General features: G+C 33.7%; 2 protein-coding genes and 1 pseudogene across 5 annotated transcripts; 2 read left to right on the forward strand and 1 right to left on the reverse strand.

Moving 5' to 3' along the window:
* LOC108832092 (uncharacterized) lies at positions 1 to 1,914 on the forward strand. Of its 2 annotated transcripts, none has more exons than XM_018605580.2 (7): positions 1 to 354; positions 550 to 619; positions 752 to 837; positions 925 to 1,089; positions 1,172 to 1,286; positions 1,375 to 1,530; positions 1,641 to 1,914. In XM_018605580.2, the coding sequence occupies exons 3-7, from the start codon at positions 830 to 832 to the stop codon at positions 1,719 to 1,721; spliced, it is 525 nt and encodes a 174-aa protein (XP_018461082.1). In that variant the 5' UTR covers positions 1 to 354; positions 550 to 619; positions 752 to 829; the 3' UTR covers positions 1,722 to 1,914. The 2 variants fall into 2 exon arrangements, with proteins under 2 accessions (XP_018461082.1, XP_018461081.1); XM_018605579.2 differs by having other exon boundaries at positions 6 to 354; positions 1,608 to 1,914.
* A 2,684-nt stretch (positions 1,915 to 4,598) lies between these two features.
* Positions 4,599 to 5,959, forward strand: LOC108832093 (probable carboxylesterase 120; annotated as a pseudogene).
* Positions 5,960 to 6,199: 240 nt separating this feature from the next.
* On the reverse strand, positions 6,200 to 10,398 carry LOC108832095 (MADS-box protein AGL42). Of its 3 annotated transcripts, none has more exons than XM_018605583.2 (8): positions 10,103 to 10,398; positions 9,777 to 9,992; positions 8,552 to 8,633; positions 8,140 to 8,201; positions 7,139 to 7,238; positions 6,819 to 6,860; positions 6,683 to 6,724; positions 6,200 to 6,436 (listed from the first exon to the last, which is right to left on the reverse strand). In XM_018605583.2, the coding sequence occupies exons 2-8, from the start codon at positions 9,956 to 9,958 to the stop codon at positions 6,317 to 6,319; spliced, it is 630 nt and encodes a 209-aa protein (XP_018461085.1). In that variant the 5' UTR covers positions 9,959 to 9,992; positions 10,103 to 10,398; the 3' UTR covers positions 6,200 to 6,316. The 3 variants fall into 3 exon arrangements, with proteins under 3 accessions (XP_018461085.1, XP_056844689.1, XP_018461084.1); XM_056988709.1 differs by having other exon boundaries at positions 9,777 to 10,020; XM_018605582.2 differs by having other exon boundaries at positions 9,777 to 10,004; positions 10,103 to 10,397.
* Between the last annotated feature and the right edge of the window lie 6,651 nt (positions 10,399 to 17,049).

Below are 17,049 nucleotides of genomic sequence, written 5' to 3' on the forward strand. Positions count from 1 at the left end.
TCTTCTTCAGGGTACTCGACGTTTAGCCGTATTTGTCTAGATCCTTCGTCTGGCAATTCCTTTTCCGGTGCCCATCTGATATGATCGATCTTTCCCTTCCCGACTCATCCAAATCAATCACGACCCTCGCAATCCTTGACCGTTAGGACCACTACCAGTTTAGTATTTTATAAATCCTAGAAAGATTCAGATAGATGGCTTCCTCCGATGATCTCGCGCACTCCACCTTAGACGCCCTGGCTTGGAAGATCTGCCGGGTTTATTGTTGGTCATATGCTACGTTTTTGGAGTCCCAAAAACATTAAGAAACAGGGTGAATTCATTGGAATCACCCTACTCCTCCTTAATGAGAAGGTATGGTAACGTGATGCGTTTTTTTTCTTAGACCTTTTGTTTTGTAACCAGCCGATAAGCTAAATCTTCACTCTTCGTTTGCAGAATTAGGTTATACATGGTTTGTTCTCCGTAAACGTTTTATAATCAAGTCTTTATGTCATATTATGTTGTTGATGAAAAATGAATTAATTCAATTTATTCATCACATTGCAGACAATCTGTCTAAGGTTCAGACCTATGCTGGAGTGACGTTTCGAGTTGTTGTTCGTTTCGTAATTGAACCGTAAGTAACCATAACCGTTCTTAGTAAATTATTTCACAGCCAGGTATCAAACCATTACGTGTTTTGGTTTTACAAATAATATTTAATCTTCTTCATTTGCCTTTCAAATTTTCTCTTCAAACATATTTTAAGTGAGAAATAAATGGCGCATGCTTAGTAACTGGACGCTTGTCTCCATAGGAGAGCTAAACAAGTTCATTACCAATTGTGATGAACAGGTAAAATTCCTGGAACTAGATAAGTTTAGGTTGTGTTTGGATTTTAAAGTAGAATTACTAAATAATAAATATACTGTCATGGTGAAGACACAGGAAGTTGATTTCATTTGCAAGGCTCGGGTTGTGGAAGTCCTGGAACAAAATGGTTGGTCTTTCGTCTCTTGCACTGGCTGCAGCAAGAAGCTTGACAAGTCTGGGAGTTCTCTCCATTGCAACTGTTGCGCTCTATCCCAACATCACAGGAGTTATAAAGTAGGAATTTGCTATTACCTGATTTGTGAGATTAAAAACAAATTTTCCTCATTACTGTATTTAATGTCACGCTCTGTTTCAGGTACAGAGTTGAACTTTGCCTTGATGATGGGGCTGCTAATGCCACTTTTGTGGTCTTCAACAGGGAGATGGTGAACCTGACTAAGCAGGATGCAGCTGGCCTCACTCTAGATGAGGTTTGTTACTTCCTACTCACAGCATGTGCTGATCGCAACCAATTGTACCTAACGCTCTATATTTTCCTTACGTTTGGAACAACTGCAGATGAATGGTGCTGGGCTGAAGGACTCCCGCAATGTGTTAAAGGCCTTGCTGGAAAAGAATTTGTTTTTTTTCCAGATATGTGTCACACCATTCAATGTTTCTCCAAGCCACCGTACTTTCACTGTTTCGGCAATCATTGAGAGCATCGTTCCCGAGGTATTATATATAAGATTGTTTGGATTACGTTATCATATAAGCAATTTCATAATGACAAAAATTAAACTGTTTAACAGACGTTCGAGACCGAAAAAACTGAATTTGTTCAGGTGGAAGGTGGCGTAGCATCAGCGCCGCGAGGAAGAAGGTTAAAGGTGAAGACTCTGAACCAAGTCCATCCACTGCTGTAGGCGTAGATGGTAACCGTAAATTAAAGAGCAGGGCAACGACAACCCAAACTTTGCTTTCGTTTCTACTAAGCACTTCCTATTTTAGACTCTGGATGTATTTTTCAATTTTAAGGGTTCTGTTTTTTAAAGTACACTACTGATTTAATATTTGACTAAAAGGGTTAGACGTAATATTAAGTATGGTTGATAACTGATCTTACACCATGACACCAGCATTGCGAACCAAAAACCAAATAAACGTCATGGAATGCAACATACGTGGCCTTGCCACCCCGACTATATACAACCAATTCCACCCGACTATATACAACCAATTCCACTAAATATTATGTGTTGAAGGTCTTATTTGAATGCACATGTCCCACCGTACATGAGTAGAAAATAAAATTATTAAACTACCCAAAAAGTTAATCAACGTAGCTCCAACACATGAACACACGAACTCATTATACGGCACTCTTATATAAGTTATAAGTTATCTGAATTTCATAAAAAAAAATTACAAAAAGCAAGCGAGAGTATAGACATATATATGGTTGAATGATACATTTGAAATTGAACTATAGTAAATTTGTATTTACACACAAAAAAAAATCATAGACAAACTATAATATTATAAAAAAATACCATTTATTTGCATTTCATTCATACGCATGTAAATTTTTATTTTGCAACCCGCTCGAGACCATGCCTGGTCCTGACCGCACCTCCACCCTGATGTGGGTGAGAGTTTGAAAGCAACCCAAACGTAAACCGAACCCTGCTTCGTCTATTTATCAGTTTTTATATTACTGTGCATTTCTTCTTTAAGACTTTAAAATATTTCCACCTTTTTCCTGTTTTTTTCTAAATTACTGTAATGTACCTCATCGGAGAATAACAATTTCTAAATTTTAATAGTTTCAAAGGGTTCACGTTATATTTATTTGCGTCATTCAAGATTTAAAAAAAAAAAACAAGTCATAAACATGATAGACAATACCACTTCAAACATGCGATGTCTAGATATACGTCCACTAAGTTTTACCATTGTTCAATTCCATTTTCCATTCAAAGAATTTCAGTCTTAACACATCTCCACTTAGAATAATTTTAAAAATTCTTCACTCTTTTTCTTCTTCTTCTTATACATCTCTTCACTCTTCTCCTCTTTATACATCTTCTCGCTCTTTTTCACCACTACACATCAATCAACATTTTCAATTACAACAACTCAATTATTTTTAACATCTCCGCGCTTGCGCGGGGCTCCGCTCCTAGTTAAAAAAAAAACACAGTTCTATACATATGCGTAATTCTAAGGCTTTTATTTTATTTATTTTTCATTTTTTTTTGTTTGAAACACGCTTTTACTTATAGTACATTAACGCTTTATTATGTTTTTATGATATATGATTTTGCCAAACTTCATATTAGTTTTGTACATTGAATCTTCTGCGAATTTTGAACCAATGAAAGAGATGTGACAACGACTTGTGTACCCACTCTTGTTTTAGTGCACAAAAAGAGAAAGCACAGAGGACTAAGTTTTCTCCCCTTGCAATGTCATTGTCGTCGGTTCTGTAATTAGTCTCATTCTTTCTCCAATTCAGTTACATTACAATATCTCATCAAGTGAATTGTGAAATCATTCAAATTAGTCTCATTCTTTCTCAAATTCAGTTTACATTACAATATTTCATCAAGTAAATTGTGTTAAATCATTCACATCAAATATAAAAATGATATCAGTGTTAACGTAAAACTATGATCTATTCTGTTGTTAGTTTGCATTTCAGCAAAAAGTAAACATTTTATTGAATGTAGTAATGTGGTGATTAGTTTTTAGATTTTAGTTTTTAGTTTCTAGTTTTCTGTAGATTTAAGTTTCTAAAAAGCTTGAATGGTGACATTAGATTTTGGTTTTTTTTTTTCTAAACTAAAATATTATTTAAATATAGAATTATTCTTATCGAAAAAATTTAAAAATAAAAATATTTTGTGATCACTAAAATACATAAATTTATATTTATAGTTTTTTCTAAAAAATATATTATAAAATAATGACTAATAGCTAAATTTTTATAAACTTTGATTTTGTATCTCTAGAACAGTACACAATTAATAGCTAATATTTTAAACAAACTGAAATTAGTTATATTTTTAAAATATGGTAGATTAAATAAAATTTATGCAATTCAAATATCACAATATCTAAAATCTAAAGTACATTTAATTCTATAAAAATAATAATTATATTTTATAAAAAATTATATATCTAAAATTGTAAGTTCTTTTTAAAGAAGGTTATCAACAAAAAGCTAAGAATTTAAATAAAAATTAAAATGACTACTTAATAAATGTAAAGTAATATAACAAATAGTTTCAGTAAAATTTATTATAGATTTTATAATAAAAATTATTAATTAAATAATTATAAAACTAATAGCTAAACAAAATCCAATAACTTAAGTTTTAAAGAAGACTGTTACTGTGGGAAGTGAAACTATGTAATAATCCACCATTTGTCATTCTGAATAATTTATAATTTTATTTATAATTTATTTTTAATAATTTATTTTATAGTTTAATTAATAATTTACAATAGTTAAATTAAAGGGAGTTGAGAGAAAAAGATAAATATATAACAAATATAAAAAGGAAAAATTAAAATTAAAATTAAAAAAAAATAATTATTAAAAAAACTATCGTTGGCCAAAATCTAAGAAAACATAGCTTTTAGGGAATCATTATTTTCTATGGTTTTTCAAAAACAAAAACCAGAAACCATTTCAAAAACTAAAAACAATAAAAAGAGTTTTTTCTCAAACCAAGTTCAATTTTGATAATAATTACGAAAACAAAGAATTTAAGTAGGTAACTTTTGGACCCAGTAAACAAAGCAATAGAAACTACTACTAGTATATCATTCATTGCCTATAAATTAAGACAAGATTCAAGAACCAGTTTGATACACAACAGAAGACTTCGAATACAAAAAAATAGACAACAGAAATGTCCGGACCATCTCGAGTCTCTAATCCTTGCGGTCTCATAGGCATCGTAAAGAATCCGAATGGCTCCATCACTCGCGACTCCACCAGATTCCCTGCGTCCCCGCCACACCTGTTCCCTCTCCGCAAAACCCCGTCGTGTCCAAAGACATCTCCGTAAGCCACACAAACTCCACGTGGATGCGTCTCTACGTCCCCACCGCCGCCGTCACACCAAACGACAACGTTTCATCTAAAAAACTCCCTCTCGTTGTCTTTTACCACGGAGGAGGCTTCATTGTCTGCAGCGTCGACTTCAAAGTCTTCCACGACTTCTGCACCCTCATGGCGCGTGAGCTCAACGTGGTCGTCGCGTCACCTTCCTACCGGCTAGCTCCCGAGCACAGACTCCCGGCGGCTTACGAAGACGCAGTGCACGCTCTTGAGTTCATCAGAACCTCCTCCGACGACGAGTGGATCAACTCTCACGCCGATCTCTCCAACGTCTACCTCATGGGGACAAGCGCCGGTGGTAACTTGGCGTACAACGTCGCGCTTGAATGCGCCTCCTTCCCCGATCTGAGTCCCTTACGTATCTGTGGACTGATCTTACACCATCCCTTCTTCGGCGGCGAGGAGCGGTGCGAGTCAGAGACAAGACAAGAGCACGACCGTGTTTTTCCGCCTGCTCTCGGAGACCTTTGCTGGGAGCTTTGTCTCCCTGTCGGAGCTAACCGGGACCACGAGTATTCGCGTCCCACGATGGGAGATGGACCGGATAATGTTATGAGGAAGATCCAACGGTTGGGATGGAAGGTGATGGTGTGTGGAGGAGGAGATCCGATGGTTGATAGGCAGAGAGATGTGGCGAGTTTGTTTAAGGAGAAGGGAGTTGATGTGGTGGAGCGTTTCACCGACGACGGTGTTTACGGTGCTGTCGAGCTCAGAGATCCGTCCAAGAGTCGAGCTCTGCTTGCTTCCATCAGAGACTTCATTTCCTCCCCTCCACCGTTACATTTTTCTTTAAAATCCATACCGTTAAAGCCGGCCAAATAGCTGATGACCCTTAAAGACAGACCAACTCAATATCTTAGGCTCATTGAGATATTTACCTTCATGTATTGGTTTGTGTTACAACTATAAAGATATGATTAAATAATATTCGAGGCTCTCTCTTGTGTCCAGACATAGACAAAGAGCCGGTTGTGGATATACCGAGATAAAACATTCGCTTATTATCCCTAAAATATTAATATTGATTTATGTATATTTAGTCCCTAAATGATTAAGAAAATTATATTTTTATTAGTTGTCCAAACATAATACATCTTTAGAGTCGAGCTCTGCTGCATGGACATTATTATGTTACATTAATGTTCCACACTTTGACGAATAAGGGCTGCGCATACAGATGCTCCTTTGGAGACCATTTACCTGTATAATGAGCTATATAGGCTAATTAAAGGGTTTTGAATATAAATTGTATTCTCTTATTAGTTGTGTAAGGATTAAAATCATAAGATAATATTACAAATCATTACCTCGCAAATTTATTGAAGAATTTTACAGATTTGTTGATGAATATACAAGCATAAAATATTATATTGTTTTGGTTGAAGAATGTTATTTGCAGTGTTTCTCTGGCAAGCCGATGACTAAATCAGTTTGTACTTCCAAATTCAGATCTATGACTCTGAATTTCTCTTGTTGATCAATCGACCCTCTCCATGGATCTATAACAGTCTGTTCATAACATAAATTGCATCTGAGTCAACCACACAAAGATAGCATCATATATATTTATTAAAGATAGCATCATATACATTTATAATCTATAGAAAAGGGACAAATATGAAATGCAATTGGTGCTCAGATCATATTTTCTAATTTTCTACATTTGAATAAATTGTAAGCAAAACTAGGTGAAAAAAAAATCTCACTTTTCTTTTAAATGGTTATATGTATGAATCCGAAAGAGAGATAAATTACCTTTTGATGTAACCGGACGTTCTCTTCTAACAATTGTTTCTCCTGGAACGAAACCACGTTATCTCACATTTATAGACAAAACTGATAAACAAAACTATATACACACGCATTATTAACATAATATATGGCATTGTACCTTTGCTTTTAGCTTCTCCAACTGCTCCCTGAACAATTGCGCCTATAAACATTTCAACTATTTTCATTTCCATTGATAAAACACTAATATAGAAATTACACATAAGTCTGGAACGATGTTGATAAAGATATTGAGATATGTCGCTAAATCACGCAAAAAATTCCGTGTCCAAGTTGTTATTTGTAAATGAGGTTAATACCTACACGGTTGAGATGGGAAAATATTCATTTCAACATGCATGTATATATATATATATATATATTTGCATTGTAGCATCATCATATATACCAATATATATATATATAGTGATGAAAATGTACCTTTCTTGCTCGAACCTTGGCCAAACTTCTTTGGAGTTGACTATCAATTTCTTGAAGCTCTTCTAGAGAACACGAAGCAAGTTCTTGACCCAGTAGCTTCCTATACGCAAGCAAAAGAGAGTGTATGAAAAACAAAGAGAGTGTATGACTGCATAGTTATGTTAAAAGTCCATTATAGTTCTTCTAGTTGATATAAAAAATAGTTATTTTCTTGGATAAATCTTCCACCACTGCAGACTGTAACTTGCACAGTATACTAAGTTTTTATATAAAGACAAAATTTATATTAACTGTAAAATATGCTACCATCAGTTAAAAGAATGTATATACATATATTCATTCATATCCAATAGTAATTATATATTGGCATTTAGTAAATATCAATTTTCATTTCGGCCAACAAGATACCTAGGTTTCTATTGTTTCTAATAAAGTTATACTCCCTCTGTTCCAAAATAAGTGATTTTTGAGGTTTTTGCACGTTGATTAAGAAATTACAAACTTTTATTCTATTTTTCTCGTTTACCTAAAAACAATAATGATTAAAGTAATTTCAACCAATAAACAATTATTCTATAGAATATAAATAATTAAAAATATTAAAATGCATTTATTTTTTACCGAGAAACTTGAAAACATCACTTAAAATGGAACATAAAATTTTCTCTAAAACTCCATTTAAAGTGGGATGGAGGGAGTATTGCGTTTGTGTATACTCATATTATTTTCTAATATTACAGTTTGTATACTCATAAAATATTTTCTTTTGCAACTATAAACACATTAAACGCGTGCGAAATGTTTTCTTGCTCTATGTTTGCATTTGGTGTCCAAGTTTACAATTCTAAGATAATGGGTTCATTAAGAAAGAAAATTACCTTTGTGTGTAAACAAGAAAAATAGCTTTATGATGTAAACATAAATGCTAATAGCTTTACAAGGAAAATAAACAATCAAAAAGGTGGCAACACTAAGGAAAAAGAAAGGCTAAGACATGATACCGCTTGTGAAATTCAAGGAGTTCAATCTTTGTGGCCATGTGGCTTGCTTCTTCCTTCAATCGCTACATAATGCCAACAATATGAAACCATAGGACGCATGAATAGAAGTAAAACAACATCAACATATAATTACCGGTAATATAAACTGTTTAACAATTAGATCAGCGTTTTAATGTTAAAAAAAAACAGTTGAAGAATTTGACCCATTCGATCCTATATATGTACACACTGTTGAACATACCATCATTTATAAACAACATCAATTGTTCTACATTATATGAAGTGCTGATATATATCTCAAGATTTGGTTTTGGTAGACCATGAGAAGTAAAAAAAAAATCAACATTATGAAACCATGTAAATATCTATGAAATATATAGAGACCAAAAAAGTTTGGTAACAACTAACAAACCTGGACGTAAATTTCTGAATCATGGTTGCTGGTGTCATGATCTTTTGTGTACTTGCGGTAACGTTCGATCGTCTTCGACATGCTGATGATAAAACATAGACAAATTAGAATCCCCACATCTAAATATATCGTTTAAAATAAGACGTGAATCTTCTAGCAACAAAATATTAAAAATGAGGTTTATTTGATTTTTAAGTAAAGATTCCCCTCCGTATCTCTCAAAGTTGTACATGCCACAATGTCTTTCGACTGCTGGCTAATAGCATCTATATAAGTAACTATAAACCCATCCCAAACAAATTCATCATGCCTTTTCTTATAATGTCTAAATCGATTAACTCATTTTTGCAATTTTTTCCCAAAATCAAATAATTGAATCTAGAACCACTAATCTATTTGAAAAATTATAATTAACATCTGTTAGCATAGAGAAAAACAACCACGTTCAACGTTATACATCTACTCGGATATATTACAGTACAAGCTTTGGTATTGGTATCTTCTTAGATGTATAATTAAGTATTAGTCCAAGTAATACATGATATATATATATATATATATATATATATATATATATATATACAGGGGGGATATATATGTATAAACTGCACATCTGAATCAAATGAAGAAGAGCACACATAATTAGTCATATGGCTATAAAAGTGGAGCCCCAATAAAGATAAAACCAAAACCAAAACTATAGTACACAACCTAATAGGGGCAAGAAAAAATAAAATAAAACGTATTTATATTATCAATATATATATGGATGGTTAAAAATGTGCAAGTTGGTACGGATATCACACTAAACTATCATCTAAATTGTAGTCTTAATCCTTTTAAAGCTAGTTCCAATGTTGTTTTATGTTCATGCTTTCAATAAAAATTTGGAAACCCTAGACACACACACACATACACACTATAGTTAATTAGACAAAAAGTTCAGGTAGATCAGAAAATGTGAGTTTGTCTACATTTCTCAACAAATGACTATTATAAAAATATAGAAAATGAAATCATATCTATTATAGGAAGAGAAGAATTAAATCTTTAGGCTTCAGACAAGGATCGAATCTCATCAAGTAACAAATCTAAGATAGTAGCTTTATTCAATTACGATTCAGAAAAATTCAGACCAGACACATAACCTAAAAAGCCTAATTAACCAAATAAAAAGTACAGAAATAGTAAAAGAAAAGTAAATTAAAGAATAATGAAGACATACTCAGTGTTGGAAAATTCGTAAAGCCTTCCTCTCTGAGAGAAGACAATGAGAGAAACTTGAGCATCGCAGAGTACTGAGAGCTCATAAGCTTTCTTCAACAAACCATTTCTTCTTTTTGAGAAAGTCACTTGTCTACTCGTAGCGTTTTCTATTTTCTTCATCTCTATCTTTCCTCTCACCATTTTTCTTCTTTTTGACTTAATTCTTTTTTTGTTCCTGGCACAAGATCTGTAAAGATTGGAACCTTAAACCAGCCAGTGACCAGTTAACATAACCAGAGTCATAAAAGAGAGAGAGATTTAGAGAGAGAGAGAGAAGGATCTCACCGAAGAGAGGGAAAGATTAAGTGTCGGCAGAGAAAATGAAGAAGAGATAAGCTATATAGTGAAGAAAATTTTAATTTAAGACTAAGATATCTCAGGAAATGGTAAATTTTACAGATATGTGGATAAATTAAAGGGAGATATCAAAGTTGCGGAGGAGAAGAAAGAGCTGAAACTCAACAAAAATGGAAAGAGAAAAAGGAAAACTGGGAACTTTTAGGAACCCTAGAATGATCTGTGAGGCAAGGAAAGGGCAAATTTCTCGATGTTTAACTAATTTCTTTTGGTATGGGTCACAATGAAATGATGTTATTCTTTTTTTTTTTAAATTCTTGATAATAATAAAATTGTCAATTATGTATAGAATATTTCGATTTTTTATCCATATCTTCTCCTCACCACATAGTTGAATAATTAGATGCCAATAAAAAAAGAAACAGGATCATTTTTGTTTTCTTTCATCGGTCTGAAAAAACAACCAGATTTTCCTTAAATAATTCATATTTTTGTTGAGGGAATAACACTTATTGTTGTGAACCAATTATAGTATTCCAACTTTTGATAAAACAATTGAGAAAGACGATTGAGGCATGTTCAAAATGTTATATTAGAATATTGGCCGTACGAAATAAACTATTAAAATACAAAAATATAGTAAGCATTAGGAAAGATCCATATGCCTTGTGCCTTATAGTCGACGAAAAAACATATTCATTACCCTGTTTTGGTAAAATTTAACGAGGCAAGAAAGACGAATATCTGAAAGTCACTAAAATAGGAAATTTTGGGAGAGAGAATCAGAGAAAGAGTGAGGAGATGTGAGAAATATTTAAAAGAGAAAAAAAAGCTGTTTGCGTTTAAACTTTTTACTACAGTATGTCCTGGTTAAAAGAACAATACACTTATATATATGACCCCAGAATAAATCTTAAATATATACTAGTAAAATGGATGCTATGCTCATTCTATTCCAGTGTCAGGAAATCTCACAACCATCGGCGAATCTAGATGGAACAAGAAGGGTGCAACAGCCCCTAGTAAAATTTACAACTAAAATTAAATACACCAGAATTTATATATTTCTTGCAGTTTAGTTGGTTAAAACCTTTTATTTGCACCCACTAAACCAAGATTCGAACAACCTTTTTTTAAAAAATTTTTGTCCCCATTTATTATATTTTCTAGATTCGCCACTGCTCACAAATATCATATTTTTTTCTTTGCATCTTCCAGTAACTATTGAGATCTACTTTTTCACACTATGAGTAGACACACGCACTCCATTCTTGCATTAAGGTCATTAGTCAAAATCGTCTGTGGTATTCAAAGACGGTCACAAATCCAAACAGTGACCTACAGTACCACACCGTTTGACGAGAAAACAACGAAATCCTTATATAAAATTCTATAGAATTTTGCTCAAAACAAAAAGTGAGCATATCAATGCGTGATCACCTCTTAACCTTTCTCCCATTTCCACCATCGTGCAGACATCAATGTTCTATCTTCTTAAATCTACATGCCCCGTTACCTTTGAGCGAGGTACAAGCCCACGTGGTTCTTTCTATTTCCACATTGTCTAATGTCTAACCTGCTTTACTCTTTCTTTTGTTTTCGATGTGGTGCCAATTTCAATGCTGACAATATCATATCATTAAATAACTTATCATTTTTACTTGATAATTAAGTACTAAGATATAAGTACTGGTTACAATTCTATGATAATCTCTCACAGATATAATATATAATATATAAATATATCTTTATAAATTTAATCTGTAAAGAATTTGATTAAATAATAGAGTGACACTTGTCATTACAAGCTCTCAACTTTATTGCAGTACCTTGGTAGAGGGAAATTTCAAGTCAATTCTACAATATTTCTTCTCTCTCTCATACTATTTGTATTTGTTTAATTATTTAAGACTACATAAAGTTTTTGAGATACCATACATTGCGGATGGTCTAAGAGCATCATTAATTGTAAATCTCTCATCTTTAGTTTCTTAACTATTTTATATTAGTATTTTTACATATTTAATTTTGTCATTAAATTCAAATGTAAAACATACAATTAACCAGTTAAAATGAGACAAGTGTAGAGATCATATCTCACATTTGTAAATCTAATCAAATAGAGACGTCCTTTGTGTTTTTATTCTCTTTTTTATTTTTCATTAAATTTTATTATGTTTAAAAACAATTCATCGGTGGAAATGTTTTTTTTTTCGTCAACAAATTTTATTGAAAATAAAGACGAGTTCAACAAAACACCAACGAATAACAGATTCTTCAGTGGTCAATTAAACCGGAGGAAAACAGAGATAACCCCGGACACTAGAGTCCACAACACCTGCAAAAAGAGTCCAATCCAGAAGCAAATGAGACATGCAACAACAACATCACCAACATATCTAGAAAGAGATTCTAATAAAAAGCTATGTAGGTAAGCCACACTGTCAATACAAAGATCCAGAACTTTTGAAACAGAATCCTTCTTAAATCTGAAAGTCAAAAGCGATTTGGCAAAAACGAATCTTCTCTCAAACCGAAAGTAAGTCACACACCATGAACAACAAGGTAAGCAGAGAACGCTGGAAGAGATTTCGACCGGCGCCGGAGCTGAAGGAACCGCCACACACATCGATCAAAAGAAAACCCAAAAAAGATTGAAGAGAAAGACGGAGAAGAGATAAAAAAAATAGAGATACAAAGGTAAATATTGACTAATGGAAATCAAACATGTGTCATTAAAGTTTATAAATGGGTTGCTAAAGTATTGGTTGAGAGAACCTCTACCATCCCACTTTCCTAATTTTCTTTATTTTTATTATTTTTACTTGACTACATATTTATCAAGAACTTGTCGTTGGAGAAGCTTTAATATGAGAGATTTTTTTATACCCCACTGATCATGCTCTAAAAACCATTGCCAATCTCTTCAAAATACACGACTTTGCTTGCAGCACCGTTGAACATAAGTTTTTAATTCTTATTTTTTTATTGTTGCAAGACCCCTAAAATTATAGGTACTGGTGCAAATTCTTTTATCTTTACTATAAAGTAGGGATGACAATCAAGGATCTGGACCGCGAGCCTGACCCGTAAAGATTTGCTGCAGGGCGGAATTGGGCCTCCATTTGATAAGCCTGCAAAATTGTGGGCCTCGCGGGACGGACTCAAAGCGGGACGGGCCAAAAGTGGGATGGGTTAAACCGCATGATTTTGAAGACCCGCAATCCTAAGTCTCCATTTCTGCTTTCACCAGAGAGAGAGAGAGAGAGAGAGAGAGAGAGAGAGAGAGAGAGAGAGAGAGAGAGAGAGAGAGAGAGAGAGAGAGAGAGAAGGGGATTAGACATTATGGAGTTCCGTCGATGTGGTTTCAGGGTCGAAGATACTTCTGGTCTCCCAAGCGCCTCTGGTCTGCACTGGTGGAGCTTCTTCAAGCCATCATAAATGATAATAAAAATATTTGTTTTGTATAAGCTTAATGTATTGATCTTGTAAGAGTATGCTCGATCATGTGCAAGCTGAAACTCAATTCTTGTCTATGTTTGTTTGTGCATGTAGTAACAAGCAATGTAATATTTGATGTCCCGCAGGACGGTCCACGAAGGCTTGTATATTTCGCAGTACGGAAATTGGGCAGTTAGTTTGAGAACCACATCCCGTGCAGGACATGGCCACCGTGTACCACCAGAAGCCGAACCCGCAGCAGTTCGAGATGGGAGAGGACGGGAGAGCCCAATTGTCATCCCTACTATAAAGGTACTAAAATGTGTGAATTATTTATTTATTTTACACTTTGGGTTATAGTGGGTGTGAATCTTCAAGAATGTATAACCCCCAACACAGACATGTAAATTTATAAGTCGAGTGTACAAAGATGGATGTATATTAAAAACAGCAACATCAAAGTAGATAATAAGTCGACAAAATGGAAAATAACAAAGTAGATAACAATTTAAATATTCGAGAAAAAAAAAAGATTTGTCCCAAAGACTTTAACTTGTACATGGAAATTTATATGTATCAGAAACGTATAATGCTTTGAAGTTATAGTTAAATATTGGAACAAAATGATATTCTTGCGAGGGGTAGCATTGTGAGGTGTGAACTACAGAGGCTGCGACTTGTCACCATCTCAATTGTTATGTTATGGTTGAAGAAAATTAGTACAGAAATTAGTACATTTTTCTCTTTCTATTATTATTAATCTTAGGACAATAAGAGAAGAAAAACAGTATCAAAAGGAGCAGCACGCCAGAAAGAAACAGTATCAATATGGTCTTCGACATCATCGTACAAATGTCAGTGCTTTGTCACGTGTATTGCACTTATTGGTTTCATCTGTTCGATTACTGTTCTTTACCCGAATTACACATTTGGAGCATTGAGTCATACTCCCTCCGTTTTTTTCAAGATGCAAATTCTATGATTTTCAGACTTATTAAGAAAGCATATTAAAATTTAGTTGTTAATGCATTGTTTTTTGTAATTTTATATTTTCTATATTTTTAAACCAATAGAATTTCAAAAAATGTAATTAATATTTTTGAAACACACAAATTTTCATTATTAGTTGACTAAATATGCTTTGAAAACATGAAAAATTCATCTTTTTGAAACAATTTTTTTTCCTAGAACATACATCTTTCTGAAACAGAGGGAGCAAGTCATAAGGCATAACTAATGTCTGCTCTACGTATTTATTTTCTGTCAATTGATTTCTGCTTTAATATTTTGGCTGTTCCTTTTTTTGACAATTAAAACCATATTATTAAGTCTTTAGAAAAGGTATCTTTTCTAGAAAGAGAACTGAAGAATTTACATGGGGAAAATGTAACTTTTATGTTCACGCACTTTTGTGGTGGTTACATGCACGGACATTAACATTCCAACGAATGTGCATAAACTTAGAAAGGAAAAATATCTTTAGAGATTTCAAGTCTTTTAGCCAGTGTCATTGTGATCAAACATTTCATCGCCTGAAGAAGTGTTTATACAATTTTAACATTTTACCAAAAAAAGGTGTTTATACTTCAGAACATGTAAGGGGAAGCGAGATCGTCTAGAACCCTTTAATCCTAATTGGATAATTTCACTTTCGATCGTCACTATCCAGCTGAAACCATTGAGAGATTCTGATTTATGCTATGACTCGTCCACTTGACATACATGGAGCATGTGATGGCCAAGATCTACCGCCAGGCCCAAGACTTAACTAAATCCACTTCAGCTACTTCAGGCACATTTGGTTTTCTCATAAATTTCGAGTGTATCTCACTACAGTGTGTCATGAGAAGGCTTATTCACGCCTTCAAAAGCTTTTGTTTTCCGTATTTTCTAAAGAAACCATACAATCCTAGAAAACCTCGTATATTCTCCTATGTTGATTAATGGAAATTTTTGCTTTTCTAATTTATAAAAAGAATATATGAAGTTGTTCTAATCCAAAATGGATCTGGGATTCATGTTCTAGACTTCCAGTAAAACCCGTCCAAGTTTGTTTCGAACCAAACCACAATATGCATATCATCGAAATCTTTAACGAATCAAGCCCAAAGGCCCATTTAGATAGCAGATCAAACATGACCCAAAGAATTGCTGCAGTCGCTTTCTCCTGATTTATTTCTAATGTTTATGGTTCCATGGATCATTTACCAGCATTTTCAGTATATGTTTAGAATTCTCACTAATTATAGGACTATGAGAAGTTTTCAGGTAAGAGAAAAGAAGCACAAGAAAATGCTGAAAGTGAGAACTTTTTTTTTTTTTGTTAAAATGTTAAATACTATACCAACTTTACAATTTTTGACAGACAATACAGAGGGAACTAGTAGCAGAAGACAACAACGACAACAAAACACAATAGATTACGAACAACAGCAAAGCCACAGACAATGAACATCAAAAACTCAAAGGAAACACAAGATAAGTGGAACATGCATCAATATGAACATCACAAACACAAACTGGAAGTGAAAACTTACTCAAGTACATCCATCAATATGAGTTCTTGGACATGTTGAAATGAAAGTTAAGTGGAACAGGCTTGCAGATTGTGTTTAAGCGGAAGCAGTGACAGGGCAACTCTCCTTTGGCAAGTGACAAAGCCAATAAGCCACCAAGAACACAAAAAGAGCAAATGGCATAGTCGCGTGCCAATAGAAAGATGCCCTATTACTGCTCTGCTTATTATTAACTCTCTCCTCCATTGTGGCTTCTTCTGTTTTTGCTACGAGAGAAGGTTGCTTGGTTACTTATGGACTCATAGGCTCAGTATATATACCTATATAAGTTTTAGTATTAAAAAATGGTGACTTTTTGACATTTGAGTGATGGATAGAAAAGATGAGATGCTTTTGATGGGTTATTCCATGGATATCCATCCCCATTTTCCTTTTTTCGAAGTGTTGCCTTTTGATTATGCTTTGCTGCTTCTGATCATGCCCCTCATTTCTTTGCTTCATAATGAAGCCACTCAAGGATTTTTTTTACCCACCCAGGTTCGAAGGTATGTCTCTACTACTACACATGCACACACAAGTAAGTATGTAACATATTCGTAGTTTTCATATGCGGTGAGTACTAGAATTATTTTTCCCTTAAAAAATAAAAGAATCCAGACTTTATATTTGACTGAAGATGATTCATCTGTAGAGTGATAATAAATGTGAAAGTGGAAGAATTGGAATAAAAAAAAAACTGATGATGGCATATCCGATTTGAAGGGTTATTCCACGAATATCCAGAAGATGAAAACGGATCGTTTCAACAAGAACGTGATCACTTAATTTTATGATTTTATGATTTTATGATGAGCCAAAGTTGTTCGTATCATTTGACTCATTACTCCATATCTCACTCTTGCTTCTTGTTTTGCAGGTTGTAGAGTGATTTGCTTTGTCTTCCATTTAGTTGCTGCTCATGTTTCCTTGCATTCTACG

Source organism: Raphanus sativus, chromosome 6 (genome assembly GCF_000801105.2).
Source record: "Raphanus sativus cultivar WK10039 chromosome 6, ASM80110v3, whole genome shotgun sequence".
Lineage (NCBI taxonomy): Eukaryota > Viridiplantae > Streptophyta > Magnoliopsida > Brassicales > Brassicaceae > Raphanus > Raphanus sativus.

Excerpts from the sequence above, each read along its gene's own strand:
- LOC108832092 (XM_018605579.2), top strand. Across the intron at positions 1,090-1,171 it reads AACATCACAGGAGTTATAAA|GTACAGAGTTGAACTTTGCC; the intron begins GTAGGAATTTGC and ends GCTCTGTTTCAG. Across the intron at positions 1,531-1,607 it reads TTGAGAGCATCGTTCCCGAG|ACGTTCGAGACCGAAAAAAC; the intron begins GTATTATATATA and ends ACTGTTTAACAG.
- LOC108832095 (XM_018605583.2), bottom strand. The coding sequence starts at position 9,958 with ATGGTGAGAGGAAAGATAGAGATGAAGAAAATAGAAAACGCTACGAGT. Across the intron at positions 6,725-6,818 it reads TGGAGAAGCTAAAAGCAAAG|GAGAAACAATTGTTAGAAGA; the intron begins GTACAATGCCAT and ends GTTTCGTTCCAG. Across the intron at positions 6,437-6,682 it reads ACGTCCGGTTACATCAAAAG|ACTGTTATAGATCCATGGAG; the intron begins GTAATTTATCTC and ends TGTTATGAACAG.